General features: G+C 40.3%; 1 protein-coding gene across 1 annotated transcript in view; it reads left to right on the forward strand.

The window, feature by feature from the left end:
• The first annotated feature begins 10,413 nt into the window (after window positions 1-10,413).
• The window catches only part of CHKA (choline kinase alpha), a 30,770-nt gene continuing 18,710 nt past the window's right edge, over window positions 10,414-22,473 (forward strand). The window contains exons 1-2 of the mRNA XM_015568952.1: window positions 10,414-10,492; window positions 11,462-11,607. Of these exons, the coding sequence (XP_015424438.1) occupies window positions 10,414-10,492; window positions 11,462-11,607 (225 nt within the window). The remainder of the gene's footprint in view (window positions 10,493-11,461; window positions 11,608-22,473) is intronic.

Genomic DNA, 22,473 nt, shown 5'->3' on the forward strand with positions numbered 1-22,473 from the left:
AGTCCAGGCCAAATCTCGCGAAACAGGCCCTGCGGCCGCCCAAGACCTTCCAAGAGGCAGGCTTTTGAAAAAAAATAAATAAATAAAGAAATAAAGTATTTTTTCCCCCGGCTGCGTGGGAAAGCCGGTCTCTTCGGAGGAGAACAATACCGTTCGGTCGCAGAGTAGTACATTTCGTTCAGAAGCTTAAAACGCGCCTAGAAAGTTCCTTTGCGGCTGAGGATCTCAAATGGAGGAGGGGTGTGATGGCTGGCTTTACAGAAATCACTCGGTAACTTCTTCCAGTGCCTGGCGGCTACGGTTGTTTTTATCCCCCCCCCCCTTCTTCTTTGGAAGAGTCATCTGTGAGCGGTGAAGGGGTAACATATGCTCATTCCCCCAACCCGGTAGGTGTGTTACTAAGCAAAGTAGGAGGTGTGGCTCCAAAAATGGGGGTAAAGTAGAAGGAATTCCCGCCTCCCCACCCCGTTATTTTAAGGTTAAACGTTTTAAAATTTAAGTTTAATCATAAACGTATGGGTGTGCATGTTCACCCATAAAGACCCCCTTGATTTTTGTCTCCACTCTGTTCCCATGGGGGTAACCATTTAACATTTCAGTGTGCATCCTTCCATTTAGACCTTTAAACTGAGGTCTCCCCCCCCCCCCCCTTGCGAATTTTCTCTGACGTGGCTGACCAGGGTGAGGGCAGTATCTAGCAACTGGCTGGCTGCCACCAAGAATCCCCAAATCCAGTTTTAGTCATTCGATTCCTTTTCTGTGCCCAGTCTTTCACCGGAGCTGCAAATGCAGCAAACTTCACTGAGCTTCACTTCCTTTTTGTGCCTCTGGCCCCTCTCGCAGAGATGCTTGTGAGCACTGAGTCAAAAGGCAGAGAAAAGAAAACCAAAAGGTGTTTAGATAATCCCCGAATTGTGTTTTTCATTTCACTTTCCGCTTGTTCATTGCTGGTGTGTATGTAGGAAAGCGATTGCCTTTTGTATATTAAATCTGGTATCTTACAACCTTGCTATAGTTGCTTATCTGTCCCAGGAGGGTGGTCTTTTTGTTGTTGTGGTTGTTTTTTTCAGTCTAGTGTCCCTTGATTGTCCAGCTCTGACTGCTGCCCATGTTCTCCTTCCTGGTTCCTCCACAGCTGGCAACACAGGACAGCCCCTCCTCTTCCCCTAAGAAAGAATTATTGGGCCCCAAATGTCAACAGCGCTGAGGTTGAACAACCTTGGAACAGAGGACTGAAGATTGAGCTTTCCTCTTTCATCCATCTGGCCATACTCTTAAAGATTAACCTTTGCTTTGTGGTTGGTGCTAATATGAGCAGCTGACATTATCTCATGTAATCTTCACATAAACCCCTATTAGATACATTATATTATGCTGAGAAAACAGGGTTAGAGGCACTGAGTAACTTGCCCAAAGAGCCAGCAAAGGCGTGTTTTTTCTTTTGTTTAACTTTTTTAAAATATATTTTTATTGATTTCAGAGAGAGGGAGAGAGAGAGATAGAAACATCAATGATGAGAGAGAATCACCCATCATCTGCCTTCTGCATATCCCCCCCCCCCCCCGGATGGAGCTGCAAACTGGGTATGTGCCCTGACTGGGAATTAAACCTTGACCTCCTGGTTCATAAGTCAACACTCAACCACTGAGCCACACCGGCCAGGCTCTTTAGTCATTTTGGCTTTTAGATGATGCTCTTGAAACTCCTGGGTCCAGGCCCTAAGCTCTAGTGAGACTTAGGATGTGTGCTGGACTTGATGTCTGTGACTTTCTGACAGTTTGCAGTGGTTTCAATGCCATTTTTGTTTTTCAGCAAAATACAGTTGGTTAGGTGCAAACCAGATAACTTAGCAGAAGAAAATCTTTGTGTTAAAGGTTTCTCTGGAGCAGGTGGTTTCTTGGGTTTATCATTGAGCATTGAGCTGCCTCACCTAGATATGAATTCTTTCCCAGATGATTGGAATATGTATAGATTTGTTTTTTAAAATATATTTTTATTGATTTCAGATGGAAGAGAGGGAGGGAGAGAGAAACATCAATGATGAGAGAATCATTGATTGGCTGCCTCCTGCAGGCCCCCTACTGGGGATCAAGCCTGCAATCCAGGCATGTGCCCTAAGGGGAATCAAACCAGGAATTGAACTGTGACCTCCTGGTTCATAGGTCATTGCTCAATCACTGAGCCACAGTGGTGAGGCAAAATATATCTAGATGTTTTTTGATGGATGAATGGATAAGCAGAAGTGACATTTACATACAGTGGAATATTACTCAGCCTTAAAAGGATATTCTGATACCTGCTACAACATAAACCTTAAGGACATTATGCTAAGTAAAATAAGCCAGACACAGAAGGACAAATATTGTATTGGCTTCTGTGAGGTCACCGGAGTAGTTGGATAAATGGAAACAAAGTAGACTGTTGATTTCCAAGGGCTGGGGGAAGGGAGAAAAGGGAGTTAGTCTTTAGTAGATAACAGCCTTTTAGTTTTATAAGAAGAAAAAAAAGCATTATGGAGATGGATGGTGATGATAGTTGTACAAAAATGTGAATACATAACTGTACACTTAAACATGGTTAAGAGGGTAAATATGTATGTCACTTGTATACTTGGAAACATTTTTTGTGAGATTAAGTTGCAAACATTAAAGCCTCTCCTAGATGTAAATACATACACGAGCTCCAAGACTCGCCCCTGTACATTGCCTGGTAACTGTAGTCCACGCTTGTTCTACAGCAGAGTTACCACCGCTTCCTATTGCGGGTTGGGTGCTTGAAGCCTAGCATGTGACATTCACAAGTGCTGATGGGTGCACGTGGGTTCCATGATACAGCTGGAATACATCACGTCTACAAGAATATTCCTCTTTTTTCTTGGGACTGAACGGGTTTTGGTGACATCATTGACTCAGATTTTGCTTCCTTTCACAGGTGGACACATGGAGTATAGTCACAGTCTAAGTGAACTTTTCAGAGCACCACAGTTAATAGTTTTCATAGCCAACACCTGATGGTAGTATTCAGTAAGATGATAGTATTTTGATAAGATGGTAATAGTCTATACTATAATAGACTCTATAGGGATTTGTGAAGTGACCTTTGCTTCCTTTATATGTGCTATAGAACCAAAATGACATCTTGCCCCTATAGCATCGTGGCTGGTGAGGGTACGATGCATGTCAGGGCTGTGCTGTGGTGGTCCATCCTGAGGAACTGAACATTAGAAAGCGGGGAGGTGGCAGGACCATATTTTACAGTCACAGCCACCTTGCTTTGCTTCCTCACATTACACTTGGGTTTTTCTTATTATCTATCTGTTCAAGGGGGAGCACAGCTGCGCCTTTTGGTGAACTGATAGGTCGCTGAAATGAAGGGTATTTCCTCAGTTGCCTCATAGGGGGAAATGTCTGTTTTACTTCTCCTTGAAAAATCTACAAATTGCCATTAAGTTTTGAAATCAGTTATACTGTATGCTCATTTTATAGTAAACTGTTTGACTTGCAGTGACCTAGTAGCAAATTAAGAGGAACTGGATTAAACTTTAACCTTGCCTTATTTTGGGGTTTTATGGGTTTGCCCTGGGTGTTGGTAACATCAGTTTTCCCAGAGGCTTTTCTAAGATAGTCACGAAGATAGTGGGCTTGGGAAGGATTATGCCGTAGGCTCTGGATCAGTGGGGCTAATGTAGAGAAAGACCAGTGGGGGAAGAAAAAAATAGTTTGCTAAATCCAGAACTTTCGCTGAAGTAGAAGGATGAAAAAGTCACCAAGAAACAAATTTGGTTTTTTTTGTTTGTTTTTTTTTCAAATTTGTTTTTCTTATTATAAACTGGTATGAATGAAAAACATTTTGGCTTTTTAAAGGGCTAGATCAGGAAATTCAGGGCAGAGGAGGCCCAGACGTAAACAGTACACAGAATGTCAGGTTATGTGACCAGAAGAAGGAATTTTGTAGGTAGGTTTCAATTCACTGGAGCGCAATTTACTGAAAATTTTCCTTATTTTTATTTCTTTTTTAAAATCCTCATCCCAGGACATGTTCATTGATATTTAGAGAGAGAGGAAGTGGGAGAGGAAGAGGGGAAGGAAGGAGTTGGGGGAAGGAGGAGAGAGACACAGAGATCAGGGATTGAACCTGCAACCTTTTAGTGTACGGGATGATGCTCCAACTGAGCCATCCAGGGTGTAAGTTGATTCTTGATTAGCTGTATATAAAGAGAAATTGAAATGTTTATTTTTATATCTGATTAATAATCTATAAAAGAAGCTAGGTGGGGGTTGGTGAAGCACACTCAGCTAGGTCCAGAGGACGCTGGTTAGAATTGGCAGCAGTGACTCTGCTCTTCATTTTCCAACGTGTCACTTACACGTGTTGAATGTGACATGAATGTGTTATTTTCATTTTATTTGCTTCATGAGTATGTTGTACCTCCTAAATTAAATTATGATGTGTATGTTTATTATAAAGCTGTCCCTGCCAGTTGGTAAAGTTTGTAGTTTCAATTCAAAGTTTCTAGTTTGAATTCATAATTCTTTGAAATCCTTCAGAGTTCTAGGGATAAAATACTTGGCCAGATATTTTTTTTCCTTGTAATTGATTTTATTTTATTTTATTTTTTTAAATATATATTTTATTGATTTTTTTACAGAGAGGAAGGGAGAGAGATAGAGAGTTAGAAACATCGATGAGAGAGAAACATCGATCAGCTGCCTCCTGCACATCCCCTACTGGGGACGTGCCCGCAAACCCAGGTACATGCCCTTGACCGGAATTGAACCTGGGACCTTTCAGTCCACAGGCTGACGCTCTATCTACTGAGCCAAACCGGTTTCGGCTTGTAATTGATTTTAGAGAGAGGAAGAGGGAGGGAGAGAGAGAAACATTGATTTGTTGTTGCATTTATTAATGCATTTATTGGTTGATTCCTGTATGTGTTCTGACCAGGGATTGAACTCACAACCTTGGATTGGGACAACACTCTAACCAACTGAGCTAGCCTGCCAAGGCCTTGGGCGGATAATCTTGACAAATTATGCCATATATTGGGCTGTTGGATTTTTGCTATATTTCTGTTTGACTTGCAGTGACCTAGTAGCAAATTAAGAGTAACTTGATTAAACTTTAACTCAATAAATAGTTATTGAGCATATTTTCCTAATGTATCTCCTTGTTCCTAGTCATTTTATTTGGCTCATTGGTAACTGACTTATTTCTGGATGGTTTTCACAGTTTGCGTCATCCATAATGGTGACCTTTTATTTTGATTGTCATTAAAACATAATCAATGGTTTACTTCCTCCTACTAAGGCCTATTGAGCAACAGAGGCTACAGATAATATAAGAGATGAAGGATTTCCAGGTTGTGCGCCTGTTTCTGGCCAAGCTTGGCCTGCCTGCCTGCCTTCTTTAGGAGTATGGGGATAAACTTTGAATGGAGTTACACAACTTAGAACAGTAGTTCATCTGTTTGCTCTCCCTGTTGACTGAGCTTTCAAGAGGATGTGACAGGAAGGAGAACTAGGACTTTTAACTAATGCTTGTCCTGTTGCTTGGGAGCCAGAAGCCCTGTTGTCTGTGGCTGGAGCAGCAGGGCAATTCTGGTAGCTGTACACATGAGGCCCTGCCCCCCAGTTGAAAAGAAAGGTGCTGTCTCCGCACCTTCCATCTGCTTTTCCACTTGCTTGCTGGGTGGGGGATGGGGATACTAGAACCTTGAGTTCCCTTATCTTTCTGTTCCTCCTCAATTGGGGTAGACAACTAACTGGCCTTGAGGAAAATAGATCCTTAACTCTTGTGAAGTCTCCCAGGTACTGGTGATTGCTTTCTCTTCAACTACTGAAAAAAAAATCTTAAATATGACTTTTATTTACATCTGGACACATTGTTTCTGTGGAAGCACATTCAGGTTTTTTAGTAGCTTAAGAAAACTCATTACATAGGAAAAAGTCAATTTTCTTATTTTTAAAAAACTTCATTGAAATACAATTCACATACCACAATTCACCCATTTAAAGTGTACGATTTAGTGGTTTTTAGAATACCCACATATATGCAACCATCACAATCAGTTTTAGAACATTTTCATCATCTCAAAGAGAAACTCTGTTCCCTTTAGCCTCCTGCCTCCCTAGCCCTAAGCACTCACTAATCTGACTTCTGTCTTACTGACTTCCTAGTTTTGGACAGTTCTTATGAATGGAGTGCATGTGATTTTTTGTGACTTAAGCATTATGTTTTTAAGGATCATCCATGTTATAGCATATCAGTGATTCATTCCTTTTTTTTTACAACTGTGGTAAATATACACAAAATAAAATTTATTACAGTTTTAACCATTTTAAGTGTGCAAGTAGTGGCATTAAGTACACTCACATTGTTGTGTCATTGTGTCCACCATCCATCTCAAGAATGTTTCTGTCGTTCCAAACTACTGAACCTCTGTGCCCATTAAACATTAACTTTGCATTCCCCTTAATGGCCCCTATCCTTTGAAATTGATTAGCTCAGAGTCTGTTTTTAGTTTCGTGTGTTTCCTGAAATGTGGTATATACTTTTGATGTGCAGCTCTGCTGACACCTTGATTTTAGTCCCAGAAGACCTTTTTTCAGCCATTTGAACTCCCGAACTAAAAGATAGTAAATTTGCTGTTTTAAGCCACAAGTTTTCGGTCATATGTTACAGCAGCTGTAGGAAATGAAGACATTTGTTTTGTGCAGGTTTGTACAGACTAGTCTTAATGTAAGGCTCTTGGTGTCCACTTGCACCTGTTACCATGCTTAGCTTTGTTTCTTGTGTCTTGTGGCATCAGAATTAAAAGCAAGGACCCTGGCGCCATACACCTGCGTTTGAATCCTGCCTTAGTCACTTCCTTCCTTGCTGTGTTCCTCAATTTCCTTATCTATAAAATGGGGTGATACCAGTGTCCACCTGTAGGATTGTTGGGAGGATGAAATGAGTTAATCCTTGTCCAATATTTCATGACTCTGAGCCCTTATAGTGACTAATGAAGTCCTACTCGTTTATAAAGGAGTGAATTTGAGGGTCAGGTTTACTAGTAGTGATGTGCCCAAGATTGCACAGCTAATAAGTGGCAGAAGTGGGATTTGAATGCCAGGCTCCCTGGCTCTGAAGCCTGAGGTCTTTCTCTTAGCACGATGCCATCCCAGGAAGACGGGAGCTTACAGTCTAAGTAGGGAGCTAAGACTGATTTCCCAATCATTAGCAGTATAAGCAGTTTTCAAACATAACGGAGGAATTTGGAGAAGAGAGACTTAGTGGGACAAGAGTGCTGCTCTTTGTTGTCATTTTTGGGAAATAGTTATTGAGCATCCACAATTTGGAGGCCATTGGGCCTTAAGAATTGAAGGTAGACATTACCCTGGCTTTCAAGGAGCTAGCAGGGAAGATGACAAAAGCTGCTTGTGGAGGTTAAACTTTGAACTTGGTCTTAAATGGTAAGTAGTTTTTAGATAGCAGAGAAGGAGGAGTTTCCAGATTGGGAGAACTCAAGTTAGTGGATGTGGTGATAGGCTTTATCAGTTAGTACTTATAACAGAAAACTCCAGAGTAACAGTAGCTTAAACCACATAGAAATGTATTTTCCTCTGTGTTAAAGCTCCAGAAGTCACCAGGCCAGGCCAGTCAGGAAGCTCCACGGGCTAGACGGGGATGCAGGCTCCTTCCAGCTAACTCAGGGGTGGGCAAACTTTTTGACTCGAGGGCCACAATGGGTTCTTAAACTGGACCGGAGGGCTGGAACAAAAGCATGGATGGAGTGTTTGTGTGAACTAATATAAATTCAAAGTAAACATCATTACATAAAAGGGTACGGTCTTTTTTTTTAGTTTTATTCATTTCAAACGGACCGGATCTGGCCCGTGGGCCATGCTTTGCCCACGGCTGAGCTAACTGCTCTGCCATTCCTAGGATGTGGCCCTTATTCTCATAATCTAAGAAGCTTCGAAAGCTCTGGCCATATGTGCCAGTCAGGCTCTTGCAAAAAAACTGGAATAATATTAGGTACTTTGACATAGAGAACTTAATATAGGGAATTGGATGGACAGGTGTGGAGGGAACCGAAAAGGCAGAAGTGATTAAAACAATTAATTGTATGAAGCAGCCCTACCCCGGGCCTTGGAGAACCAAAAGGGAAGAGGTCAGAGTTATCAGAACCTGTAAATTCTGAGGAAGGCCCCACAGAATTAGCATACAGCCTCCGAGGAGAGGGCACTGCTTGGCAATTGCTGGTATCTCAACTTGAGAAGTGTCCCTGTGGAGCCAGAGCCCAGACCTCTGAGCTGGTACCTCTGAGAGGGTGTTCTGGGGCTGGTTGTGGAACAGCTGCCATGGCTGGGCTGACGTGTTGCTACTACATTGCCAACAGGAACAGGAAGCAACACACCTTCTCCCTCTTCCCTTCCAGGCCCCTCCAGTGTCACAGGGCCCCACTGCCCATACCCAATGGGGAGCATCTGATCACAGAGATCTGGAACTGGTATAGTCCCAATCTGGCATCATAGCAGAAAACAGATGGGTTTGGAGCTCAGAGACAATAGCTCAGCAATTGACACACCATCATTTTCTTGTTTATTAGGGTGGAAGGTGGGGAAGAGAGAAGGGCAAAGTGGGAACTTGTCTTATGTTGATTTCCCAGAAGTCACACAAATACGGCCTTTTACGTTTTATTTGCCAACACTTGGTAGCATGGGCCCACTTAGCTGTAAAAGTATCTGCTAAGTATAGTTTTGATACAGGGCACTTTCCGTCTGAATAAACCTGGGTTCTAGCAAGGAAAGGGAGCTGAATATCTGCCACAGGAGCAGAACTGTCAGAGTTGTTAGACTGATGTCGATGTAGCAACATTAATAACCTCCAGGCAAAAAAAATTCCTGTTATCTTTCCTGCCTACACAAGTTGAAGTGTTCTCTCTTGCTTTGTATTTCTTTTATTTTTTATTGATTTCAGAGAGGAAGGGAGATATGGAAACATCATTGATGAGAGAGAATCATTGATTGGCTGCCTCCCGCACGCCCCCCACTGGGGATTGAGCCCGCAACCCGGGCATGTGCCCTTGACTGGAATCGAACCCGAGACCTTTCAGTTTGCAGGCCAGTGCTCTATTCACTGAGCCAAATTGGCTAGGGCTGCTTTGTATTCCTTGACAGTGCTTGTCATTGTATGCTCACAAATCCCTACATAATTGGGCATGTGGTGATGTAGATTAGCTTTGTATTTTAGCCTTACTTTTGGCATCATATTTTGACTAGGCTGGACTGTTCATGGATGGAACAAGGAATAGTGGCTCCCTGACTGGGGATGTTATTTTAGAAAGCTGTGGTTCGATTTGCTGGTAACTTTTTGTACAAAAGTTGGTTATATACTGCCATCCAATATGGATGCATCTGACAGGCTCAGGATGTGCTGAAGCACATAGTTGCAAACACTGTCCCCCGATTTTGAAATCTGTCTTATAGTTTTATGTCTGCTTTCTTCATCAGAGTGGACATTTCTTGAGGGCAGGGACCAGATCCTATTTTGGTTTTGTATTACCCTAGCTTCTAGCAGAGTGCTGTGCTTATGTAATAACTAGAGCCTGGTGCACATATTTGTGCACTGGTGGGGTCCCTCGGACTGGCTTGTGATTGAGGCCTATCAGGGGGCCAGCCAACCCGGGGGGAGGGAGGGGCTGTGGGAGTTTGGCTGTGGGAGTGCACTGACCACCAGGGGGCAGCTCCTGTGTTGAGTATCATAGCAACTGGTTGACTGGTTTTTCTGGTTGTTTGGTTGTGTAATGGTCACTTAGGCTTTTATATATATAGATTACTCAAGATTTATTGATTAGTTAGGATTTAGTGGCTCTGAAGTTAGTAGAGGTGAGGTGCCTCTTGCCTGTAATTCCTGACTGTACACTATTCTTTATTCTGCAGTTTAACTCCAATCTCTGCATTAGCTAGCCTTCTTCTATACCCAGTCATTTCCAACCCAGGCAGGTGATTTGTCCTCAAGGCTATTCCTTCCTGTTTGAATGACCTCTGTAACTTGTTTCTTGTCTTCACTAGTCAAAATGGAAGGGTTAGGGTAATGAGATCTTGTGTTTCCTCTGAATGCTCCAAGAATCACTTAATGTTGCAGGTTTTTTGAAAAGGCTTGTTAGTCAAAATTGGTTGAGAGCCCTGACTGGTTTGGCTCAGTGGATGGAACTTTGGCCTGTGGACTGAAGGGTCCCAGGTTTGGTTCCGGTCAGGGGCATGTGCCTTGGTTGCAGGTGCATCCCCAGTGGCGGGGTTTGCGGGGGAAAGCTGGTCGATGTTTCTCTCTCATTGATGTTTCTGGCTCTCTATCCTCTCCCTTCCTCTCTGTGAAAAATCAATGAAATATTTTTTTTAAAAAATTGGTTGAGAAATTTTTACTGACATGGGCATGGAAGAGGTAGATCTTGGAATTGTACTTCAAATGGAAAGTTCTGGAGGAAATGGAATCTTTTATAATGGAGGTTTGGGATCATAAAAGAATGTGGGGTTGAAGGGTTGCATCTGGGATTCCCCCATTGCCAGTGCTGGAGAGAATACTCCTGGCCCTTGTCATTCTCCAGAGGCCAGTGCCATGTGTGCGGCACACGTGTGATTAAAAAAAAACCTCTCCCCCAGTGCTAATCTAGAAGGACAGATTGGGGGATTTACCTGTTTTTTGTTGTTGTTTTTTGTTTTTGCTTTTGTTTTTCCAGAAAAGAAGGGTGAGGGAGGAGAGAGAGAAAAATCAGTGATAAGAGAAAAATCATCAACGGACTACCCCTGTACTGGGAATCTAGCCCATAGCCCGGTCATGTGCTCTGACTGGGAATTGAACGATGACCTCCTGGTTCATAGGTTGACACTCAACCAGTGAGCCCCATTGGCTGGGAAGGGTTTGCCTATCCTATATAATAAAAGCCTAATTTCGTCCGTTCAACCAAAGTGTAATATGCTAATGATACGCTAAGGCCACTCAACCACTCGCTATGACATGCACTGACCACCAAGGGGCAGACGCTCTGACCGGAAGGTTAGCTTGCTGCTGGGGTCTGGCCTATTAGGACTGGGCAAGACGGGCCCTTCACGTCCTGGAGCCCTCCTGTGGTCCCTTGCCATCTGGCCAATCTCCCACGTCCCTCCCTGGTCCCCATTGTGTGGCTGTGGGGTCCCTCAGCCTGGCCTGTGCCCTATTGCAATCTGGGACCTCTCGGGATGTCAGAGAGCCAGTTTCAGCCTGATCCCGCAGGCTGAGTCAAGGGACCCCACTGGTGCACAAATTCGTTTACCGGGCCTCTAGTTTTGAATCATGGAATTGATCTGAAAATTGTGGAGTTAATCATTTATGTTGCAACTATTGTGAGAGAATGAGTGAAGACTTAGAACAATGCTTGTGGGGTCCTACTTCCCATCCATCGTAGTAATCCAAGGAGAGTGACTTAGTTGACCTTCAGAATACAGTATTTACCACCCTCTTATTTCTCACAGAGGTGGCCTCAGTAACATGCTGTTCCTGTGCTCCTTACCCGACACTGTGGCCACTGTCGGTGACGAGCCGCGGAAAGTGCTCCTACGGCTGTATGGTGCGATTTTAAAGATGGTGAGTTCCTGGGCTACTTAGGGACGGGAGGGACCTGTTAACAGTTTGAATTGTCTTTCCTAAACTACCTGGGAAGAGATTTTAAATGTTTTAGTGGTGTTACTAAAGCTATTTAAATATATTACTTTCATTTTAATTGGGCTGTACAACTTGGCTTTTGTTTCTATTCTAAGTGAATTCTTGTTTTTACTTATTTATTAGGAAACTAGTGCAAACATTCCTAGCTTTATGTCCACAGGAAGTGTAATGTTGGTTAAATCTTAAAGAGTGCCTGATGATGCTCGGGGTTTTCAGCTCAGACTTAGGTTGTGAACGTCTGATGTGGAGAAGGTGTTTTTGTAGCATGATCACAGGCTTTACAGGGTGGTCCCAGTGGGCAGAGTTGACCTCAGGGAAGTAGACTTTAACTGGCTCCTTGGAGATTTCTTTAAAACTTTAAATTTGTTAGATTTACAATCTTTCCTAATTTTTATATTACTTAAATAATTGAACCTAATTTTAATTAAAGTACCTTATTTGTTGAATTGTCTTAATCTATTATAGGATATCCCAAATGTCTGGGTTTGTAAAACTGTTTTTAATACTGTGAGTTTACCATTTTACTGACCACATATACAAATGTTTGGTGGATATATTTCTGTGGTAGAATTTTGATACTCACTTAAATCCTCTTTGGGAGGGCCCATTTTTTATCTTTATAAAATGGAGAATAGTTTTCTGACTTAATTTTTAAAACACTAGTCTCAGCTCAATCTAAAAAGCAGGTTATGCCCATGTCTATGATACTTTGATTATGTTTAGAAATATTAATACTTAAGATTGGCACTCTATATGTTAATTCATTAAAAATTTGTCATAATTTGACTGAATCTTTTCACTGGATAATTTTTCCTTGACCCTGACAAGCTGTGAAAGTGGTTAGGATCTGAAAGAGTTGGAAACAAGTTAGTCTGCTGTGAGATTGTGTTCACTTTGCTGAGGAAATCTGAGGCCATTTACAGTTAGGTATATACAGCTGCATTGCAGCTGACCTTGACCCTGACAATGCACAAGCAGAAAAGATTTTTGTGTTTGCCATGCAGTTTGTTTTTTTAATCTAATCAAGTTGCAGTTTCAAATCACAGTTTTTGAAATACCCAGTTGATGTCCTTTCGGCCCTTTTAATAAAGTCAGTCCTTAGCCACTTTATTTGAGGACTTTTTCATTCTGTAACAAACCCCATGTCTGTTTGTCTTTGTGTGCTTTGATTTAAGCAATAGTTTTAAAACACTTTAATAACCAGCTATTAGAATTGCATGTGATAGAAGACTATTGTTTAAATCTGATTTATGAGGCTTTCATTTATATTCATAATTTAAATAGGAATGTTTTAAATGTGTACTCCTAGACCATGGCAGGCTAGCTCAGTTGGTTGGAGCATCATCCCGAAACAACAAGGTATGGGTTTGATAGCTGGTCAGGGCACATACAAGAAGCAACCAATGAATGCATAAATAAGTGGACAACAAAGTGCTGTTTTTCTCCCAAACCAATAAAAAGAATAATTAAAATAAATAAATATGCAGTCCGCACTCCTCTAGATGCTAGACTAAGTGAGGCGGCTGGCCCTGTGCTCTGTCTAGAGCAGAGATGTGATGACGGAGGTGAGGCAGCTGCTCTGGATCTGTGTTGTCCAGGATGCTGGTCACCAGCTGCATGTGGCTAATTTAATGCTTAAAACGTGGCAGGTACAGCCAAGAAATGAACTTTTAAATTGTATTTAATGTTAATTAACTTAAATGGAAGTAGTCACATGCAGCTGGTTGCTACTGCATCAGACAGCACAGCTCTAGAACATGCTGCCTTACTGGGAGGTCACTTAGTAAGAGCCAGCTACAACACAGCCTGTGACTTTCCCTAACAGAGATTCACTCTCAGTAGTTAGTATGTTGTCCTTTTAAATTTTTTAGCAGCCTAGAATTATTACCTTATAGTAACTACTTAAGTACAATAGACATGTCTGGAAATAGAATTTGTTTTAACAGAATTCTATGTTCCTATTTGTTTTTAAGGGGAAAAATAGACTGTTGGGTAACTCTGAAAATAAATAGCAGAATAATTGAAGCCACTTAACATGGAATTAACTCTTACCAAACTAATAAAATAAAATATATTTTACATACAATTCTAATTGGTAGGGGGATACTCTACATTTAGTTTCTTTCCTTTTTTTAAAATATATTTTTATTGATTTTTTACAGAGAGGAAGGGAGAGGGATAGAGAGTTAGAAACATCAATGAGAGAGAAACATCGATCAGCTGCCTCCTTCACACCCTCTACTGGGGATGTGCCCCCAACCAACGTACATGCCCTTGACTGCAATTGAACCTGGGATCCTTCAGTCCACAGGCCGATGCTCTATCCACTGAGCCAAACCAGTTAGGGCTAGTTTCTTGATTATGTTTTTATTAGACAAGTTTAGTTTTCCATTTCTCAAACTGCATCTACTGATGACAGCTGGAAACTATGGCTGGAGCATGTTGGGTACAAAAGGAAAGGAGTAGCTGACAGGGTGGGTAATAAGCCAATGTTGACTGTCTCATGATTGACTTACTTACTAGACAATAAACACATTTTTCTTGCGGGGGGTGGGGGGGACTGTTTCTTTGCCTCATAGGTGGGAACCTATTTTCAGCATAATTATTCGATTGAGTCCTTAGTTCAAGTATCCTTCTTTTTTTTTTTTTTTTAGAAATTGAAGTTTGAACCTAGAAAACTATGAAACCTACAGCTTCAAATTTAAATATTTTTGGTCCCCAGGTTCTTCAGGATTTATCAGGGGCACCTCTTGCCAGTTAGACTTTTAGACATTAAGACTACTTTTGACAACACTAGGAGGGGAAATGCAGGGACTCCCAGACAAGACCACGGTAAGAGAGAAGGAAAGGAGAGGTAGACTGAGGACCAGAAAGAGGCGAGCCAGGCAGCAGTTGTCATGTGCTTTAAAAGCTGAGCTTTCACAACACTGTCAGGGTTTTTACCATGAAAGTACATTCTTTCCCAAATATTTTCAACTCAGTTAAAAATTTTCTGATATCTTATCAATTCTTTGAATCTGGCCTATAAGGGAAGGAGAGATATTTACAATCTACAATGACACTTTTGTTCCCAAAACAACAAAATTGCCAAATTTGCCAGTAACTTGTCAGGATTGGCATTAAGATATATAGCTGAAGGCAGAGTTAAATGTAGTACAGTGCAAATATTATACTTGCCTTTTTTACTTTATGTTAGATGAAAGCACACACATCTCTCTACACATGATTGTGCATTTATTGAAATATAATTGGTATAACCTAAATCGGCTATATAAATGCAGTTGTAGCATCCTTTTGAGGTGGGTTAAAATAAGCTCCTTCCTTTAAATATCTTAATTGATGACTACATAATATGTATTTTCTCATGATACTTTGCTGTTTTGCTTAATTATATGATAGACTAGTTTAGTGTGTTCCTTTTCCCCCTTTCTCCTTGTTTTAAGCTTTTGACATTTTTAATCTCTGTGAGAATAAAATATTAAATAGAAATAATTCTTTGATTTATATTTATAGTCATTTACAAATGACTTGGTTTGAAATAATGAGATATTTCTCAACTTTTTTGTTTTTCCTTACCTTGGTGTTGTGAGATGTCTAACTTCCTTTATTTCCATAGTGGCAGGGAAATGGCTCCTGTTTGGTGCAGTTCACTAAGGGTTAAGTAGCAGAAAGCCAAGGTAAAACCTTCCAATTGGTCTAAGGCCCAGTTTTTGTCCCTTAATTTTATATAAGATGAGCTATAAGCAGACTTCCTAATTGTGTCCTGGAGGCCTTATTTAGGATTGTGTCCCTTAAAAGGGGCTTATTAAAAGTCCTGTGTTAGACAAGGGAAAGAATGTGTCCATTCGAGAATATAAATAAAAGAAACACAGTTTTGAAAAACAGCTGTACAATATTATTTGTAGGGAATTATTAAACAAAAAATATTGGTGTAATCTTAAAATATAACACATGTCAATATAATTTAGTGTCTATTTCACAGACTAGCTCTAATTTTAATTTTAATGCAGAGGAGGTTTATTTACATTCGCTATGTAGTCAATGAAAACTGAATTCAACTATAAAATTGCCCCTACCTTAAAGTAGGATGGTTTAATAGGAGTTTTTTGTTTTGTTTTGGGTTTAATAGGAGTTCTGAGAAGAAGTACTAGTTTAACTTTTGCCGTTGTGGTAAGAAATGTCATTGCTAGAAAAGAGCTTGATAAAATTAGCTATAAATGTAACTTGATTTTTTTCCTTTCTGATACTGGGAAGGAACATGAGCTCTGCAGCGTCCAGTAGCAGCCTTTTCAAAGAAGCAAGTTTGGCTGATTACAAATAACCAGTTTGCTTATTTATCATGAATTGTGGAAGACACAAATGTCAGTACGTATTGTTCATTCAGTGTAACCTGTGCCAGTTGGCGGAAGTCTCAGAGGATTGCTTTGTCCCTTCCTCTGTCAGAACAGTGACTGTGTTGAGCCAATCCCTCCTGTGCATGAATAGAGAGATTTGGCCTCACCGTTTTTGTACGGTCTCACAGGCATGGATGTTTATAATATACATCAAATATCTCTCGAGTGTTGTCTGGGAAATGTTTTGTTTTTTTGAGTAATAGAAGGCTAATATTAGTCCTTGTTTGAGTACTAACCATAATACAATTAAAGGTATCAAGGCACAACGCAGATATGTGTTAGTGATTCAGAAGATTAAAATTTGATACATGGTCTTTTTTGAATGCAGAAAACAAAATGTGCTCTTCCTGGTTTCCTCTTAATCCCAGTTTAATTAAAAATTAACCCACAATAAAATATAGAACAGCCCATAGATAGTTATTAGTAAACTATTGGCTCCTGAGAAATGGACGTTTCTCTTTGCAACTAAGGTCACCTTTACTGTGTAGACAGTATGACTGAGGCCCCTTCATAAAGAGCCCCACTTTGTCCCAAGTGACTGAAAACCATGTCCCTGGTAACTGAATACTCTGAATTCTATATATTTTTCTCATTATATTAGGTTATCATGAGTTTAAATTGTGTTGTTTATTCTGCTTTAAAATAACAAATTCCACTGTACTTTGAGTATGCTGTAATTATATCTGTATCTAAGGTAGTCAAACTTCCCTCTCAGAAATCAAACTTTTCTACTTTTGTATTCCCATTTGGTCCACCTAGTATTTCTTTTAGCTACAACTCGACAAAGATAGTCACCAAATTATGATCTGTAGTCCTTCCATACCTGCTTTGGTGCCTTCTTTTGATAACTAAATAAACCACACACAACTGTGTCTAATTTTGACATATACAAAGTGTCTTTGTCTTGTTGGTCTTAAATTGTGTTTGAGATTTATAGCATGAAACCAATACAGATTTCTGGCCCCTGGAACGATGATGTGACCGCAGCCCACCCCTCTTGGGAAGGAATGTCTTTGTGTTGGGTGGCATGAGGGCATTGGGGGTAATGTACCACTTTAGCTGTATGTGCATGTGTTCTCTGCTGCAGGCTTGTCCATGCGATCGTGCCTGGAGCACTCTGGTTTCCAGGTGACAGACACGATTCACGGTATAGTATGAGTCCTCTGAAGTCGGAGCATTCTCTACAGCTTTAATTTCCTTCTTTTAGTTCTTGGTTTCAAGAAATGCTTTTTAAAAAGAAAGTTGTAATGCTTTTTTGTTAAGTAGCACCAGCTACAGTTTGTGCTGTGTTTAAAGAGGTTCAGTGATTAAGATGTCAGAATATTATATATTGAATATTCCACTTTTTGTTTTTGAGAGGTTTTGCTTTGTTTTTGTCCTGGGTAAATCAGATCCCCTTCTTCTGTTTCCTCAGTAGAAAATGACAGACATTCAGTTATTTTAGAAATTTATGGGCCTCAACCTGAGAAATCAACTGAAGTGTTAACCTTCTTCCTTCATATCACTTCCAGCATTGTATTGAGGTTTTGGTCAGAGTTGGAAACAAACTTTCTTCCTTGTCTGATCAGCTAGTATCCTTTTTCCTGCCTTTGGTGGGTCCCTGGTAGCTTTATCAAGCTCAGCAGTGCTCATCCGGTGTGGAGCATACACAGGCCTGAGGAGCCAGGGCACTCCCTCTCCCTGGAAACAGGTTGCTTCCAAGTCAATCCTTGGGCTGTTTATGCCGAAGGTACTTTCACCTCCGATGCCTCAGGAGTCCTGGGGCAGCTGATTACCCTGGGGCAGACAGACATTTTAGGAAGGTCCTGAAAGGAGCCTTCTTTACCAAGAGCTGCTCACCTATCTTTATTGGCTTAGTCTGTAGAAGTTCTAGTCTCCTGTGGTGTTCATCAAGTCACCCAATTTTACAAAATTCCAAAGAATGTTCCTTGGGATAATTGAAGATACTCTAGAGACTACCGCAAAATATTAGAACTTACTTATCTGTCCAAATTCTCATAATTCATATGTGCTCATTAAATAATCACATAGGCTCTATTTTAAATCATTGCATTGTCATCTAACATTTAAATATGTTCTATAAAATATTTTCAGGAAATGCTGTAAGAAACCATAAAAGCAATAATTTACATCAAAAATATAATTACAGTGAAAAACCCCTAGAAATCCTGGAGAAGTAAGGTTAGGGTCCATGGTAACATTAAGAAGAAAGCGTGCTGCAGAATTGTAATGGAAACAGCCGCATGGCTGCTGTACCTTCTGTGGAGTTAAGATTCTCAAGCTTTTTCCACCCCAGCTCAGCAGAGAGGAATCCAGTCCCATCATTAATAGGCATGGTGACAGTTGCCATCCCCGTGCTGAGAACCTGTCCTCTCCTGGAGAATTGAGTGTGGTCAGAAACCAGGGTGAATCTTAGAAGTCTTCAGAGCTGTAGGCTGCACAGTAAAGACGCCCACGTCATTCCAGGTCCAGTGTTACTGAGCATTCAGAAGAGGACGAACAACTGTTATTGTCAGGGTGAATGTGAGAGACTGGGTGTGGGTCAGGACTCAGCTCTCAAGTGTAATCACAGGTCAATGGAGAGAGAGGATTTTCCTGGACCACATCTTAGATGCCCTAGAGGTTGAGTCTAGCTAACATTTGGATTATTCTTTCTTATTCACTCATTTCTGGATTCCAAAGCACTTTTTAAAAAATATATTTTTACTGATTTCAGAGAGGAGAGGGAGAGAGAGATAGAAACATCAGAGAGAAGAGAATATCATTGATTGGCTGCTCCTGCACGCCCCCCACTGAGAAGCGAGCCCAAAACCCGGTCATTTGCCCTGACCAGGAATCAAACCATGACCTCTTAGTTCATAGGTCGATGCTCACTCTGCCTCCTGCACCCCCCCTACTGGGAATCGAGCCCACAACCTGGGCACGTGCCCTTGACTGAAATCAAACCTGGGACCTTTCAGTCCGCAAGCCGATGCTCTATCCACCACTGAGCCAAACCGGCTAGGGGTCCAAAGCATTTTTAAAGGCCACAACCAACTACTTCATCATATTGCGACAGTCTTTGAAAGAGACAGTCCATTTAGTTATTTTCTGATGGGGAAGAGCTGTTGGGAAGAAGAGAATGTCCTCCATGTTTCTATAAAACACTTTTATTTGTATCTAAAAAAATCTCTGTAGCCACCATTGTATTTAACACAGTGGCTACCTCCTTATGACATTATCTATAATTGATGATGATTTGATTTCTTAGGTAGCATTTTGGGTTTATTACACTATTGATGACATGTCCTTCTTTGTAGCTGACTCATCACTTCTTCCAGCCTGCCCCGCCAGCCGCTCAGCAGTATTGGATCTTTAAAGATATTTTGAAGATAAATGTTTCAGGTAGTACAAATGACATTTGGATAGCTGTATGCCACTTCATGCCACTGGGGCTAATTTATTTATAGACACACATACACAAACTCTGGGGAAAAGCAAGTGCTGCTTGGTTTAGTCTCACAAATGTTGTGATTGTATTAAAGTAGTCTAGTATTCCCTCATCATTAGAGGAACCTTTTATTAAGAACTGGCCCCTGATAAGAGCTAGTCTTGCTCAATGGCTTAAACAAATTTAAAGAAATAAACTGATTAGATTGTGAAACATTAAGTAACTTAAAGTAGGACATTTTTGGACACTAAAATTATATATGACAATTCAATCAAGAGGTATTTTCTTATCCCAGCTCCTAAAGATGTTTTATTACCAATGGATTTTTATCTCTGCAAATCACTAAATAGAACATTTTGAAAACTAATAACTTATAATATGAACATTTACTTTTTTCATGGTCGTCTTTAAAATTCAAAAACCTTTAAAATGTGATTTTGTCAGAAAAAGCAACATTGGAAACCTTGAGCCAAATATATTTATTATAAAAGTAACGTATACTTTCAAACACTTTTTGAGGTATGGAAGTATGTAAAGTAAAAAATGGAAACCCTGCCCTAGCTGATTTGGCTCAATGGATAGAGTGTCAGCCTGTGGATTGAAGGGTCCCGGGTTTGATTTCTGGTCAAAGGCACATATCTCAGTTGCAGATTTGATCCCCAGCCCTGGTTGGGGCATGTGCGGGAGGCAGGCAATCAATGTGTCTCTCTCACATTGATGTTTTTTTCTCTCTCTGTCTCTGCCCCTCACTTCCACTCTCTCTAAAAATCAATGGAAAAATATCCTCGAGTGAGGCTTAACAAAACAACCCCCCCCCCCCAAAAAGTGAAAGTCCTTTATCCTCTCATCTTAGAATTTAGACTTTTAGGAATTTGGGTTTTAAATTTAAATATTCTTGGCCAATCAAAATCTCTTTCAGTTTTTAAAATCTTCTGTAACATTAAAGCAAAATGTAAACCATACCTCTTTATTATTCTTGCTATCACTTTAGTCTTTTATTTCTTACATCACAGTCTAATGAGTACATGGATTATAATGAATAGATTCTTTGAAAACAAAAATAGGAAGAAAAGAATGAAGGTGGAAGGAAGGCAGTGGCAGTATATTTTTAATTATCGCTGGGTGTCTTCTTTTTTTGTAGTAACATCTTTATCCCATTTAAAGTGTACAATTCAGTGGTTTTTAGTATATTCATAGAATTAGGTGTCTATTTGATGCATTATGACTTCCTAAGTCTTAAAATTTCATTGTTTCTTTTATAAACTTTTTATTATGGAAAATTTCAGAAATAGCAAAAATAGACCAGAAGAATATGATGAAACCCAAGTGCCCAACATATATCTTTCCTTCTGACCAGTCTTCTTTCCTCTTTGCCCACATTCATTCTCCAGGGTTATTCTGAAGGAAATTCCAGACACCATACTATTTCTTCCATGAACGTTTCAGTCTGTATCTAAAGGTTCTGTATATCCGGATCAGAATAATGTTCACATTAAGAAAATCTTAGTAATTATTTGATATTAAATAACCAATCAGTGTTCAAATTTTTAATAAATATAAAAATTTTCAGCTTTTTTTTATAGCTGTGAAAGCTAATTTTTATGAATGTGCAGATTGGCAAAAAATTTGAAGTCATGTTAAATTTTTTACAATATATTTGATATCTTCTTCAGATAAATTTGTTCCTTTGAAGTAAGATCCCACAGATTCCAAGATATATTTTACTTACTGTCTTCTAGGACAGAAGTGTCTCTGATCTTTTGGCAGTGTGAATCTCTCTTCTTGGCTTAACTCAGGAGGAGGCCTCTTCTCTCACCTTTTCATGAATATCTTCTTGTTTTGAGGTTTCCTGGATTCATTCCCAGGTTTGAGGGAACCTGAGCATTCTGTACTGAGGAAACAGAACTGAAGGTTGACTATAGCAGAAGTCCATCTTACCTTCATGATGGTGCTCTTATGGCAGAAGTAATGCATGCATTTGGGGATGGACTGGGGTGGGCAGGGTGGGGAAGTTATTTTCACTTAATGGTTGCTAATATGTTCAAAAGTCATGGCCTTGGGAACTAAACCAATTCTAACTTGGGATGAAGTCACTTGCTTTTGAGAGCACCATTAGACAAGGAAAAGGGACTTCTGTTGACTTAATAACCCATTAACTGTATCTAAGAAGATACAGTTTGAGTAATAACAGCCTAGGAATAACCATAGTCATTTAGAACTCTGTACAGGTCAAATCCAGTTACAACAAATTTCAGTAAGATATCCAAGTTCCTTATTTGTCTTGAAGCTTTCCATATCAGATAATAGAACTTCTTTCATGCTTAACTTCCCTTGGGGAGAAAAAAACAAAAGAATATAATGTTTTGGGGACATTTCCGCCCCATTCAGTGTTCCAATTAACACTGTAGCCAGTGTTGCCACTGCTGGAATCATGGATGTGCGTTTGCCATAACTGTCAGCTCATCACCCTAGGTTGCGCCTTGAGCTAGCCACCTTGAACTTCATGGTGCCAGGGTAAACTTCATTTATTCATGCCATCCAAAAAGTGTTTAAGCACCCAAGATTGACTTGGTGCTTTTGGGAAAGATGTAAGTCAGAGACGGAGTCCATATTTATAAGTACCTTGTAGGCCGCTGGAGAGAGGAGACCAAGTCTAAGGTAACAGCATAATCATGAGAGTATTTTGGATTAAAGCTTTCATGATTACTAATTACTAATTACCTAATTACTCCCTCCTAAGATTTATCACATCGTACGCCTAGCCATCAGCAGAGGTCTAAAAGTATTTCTGAAGTAGTATTTTCATTGTAACGGGATTTAACCTGTACCACCTTTTCATCAGAGAGATGCAAATTACACAAAACGTTTTATATCACATTTGTATTTTCTGTACTTTGTACAAAATGTGCTTAACTGTATGGTAAATACACTATCGAGTATATGTAAGTGCAGGTCTTTGACGAT

Source organism: Myotis davidii, unplaced genomic scaffold (assembly GCF_000327345.1).
Source record: "Myotis davidii unplaced genomic scaffold, ASM32734v1 scaffold425, whole genome shotgun sequence".
In the NCBI taxonomy this organism is placed as follows: domain Eukaryota; kingdom Metazoa; phylum Chordata; class Mammalia; order Chiroptera; family Vespertilionidae; genus Myotis; species Myotis davidii.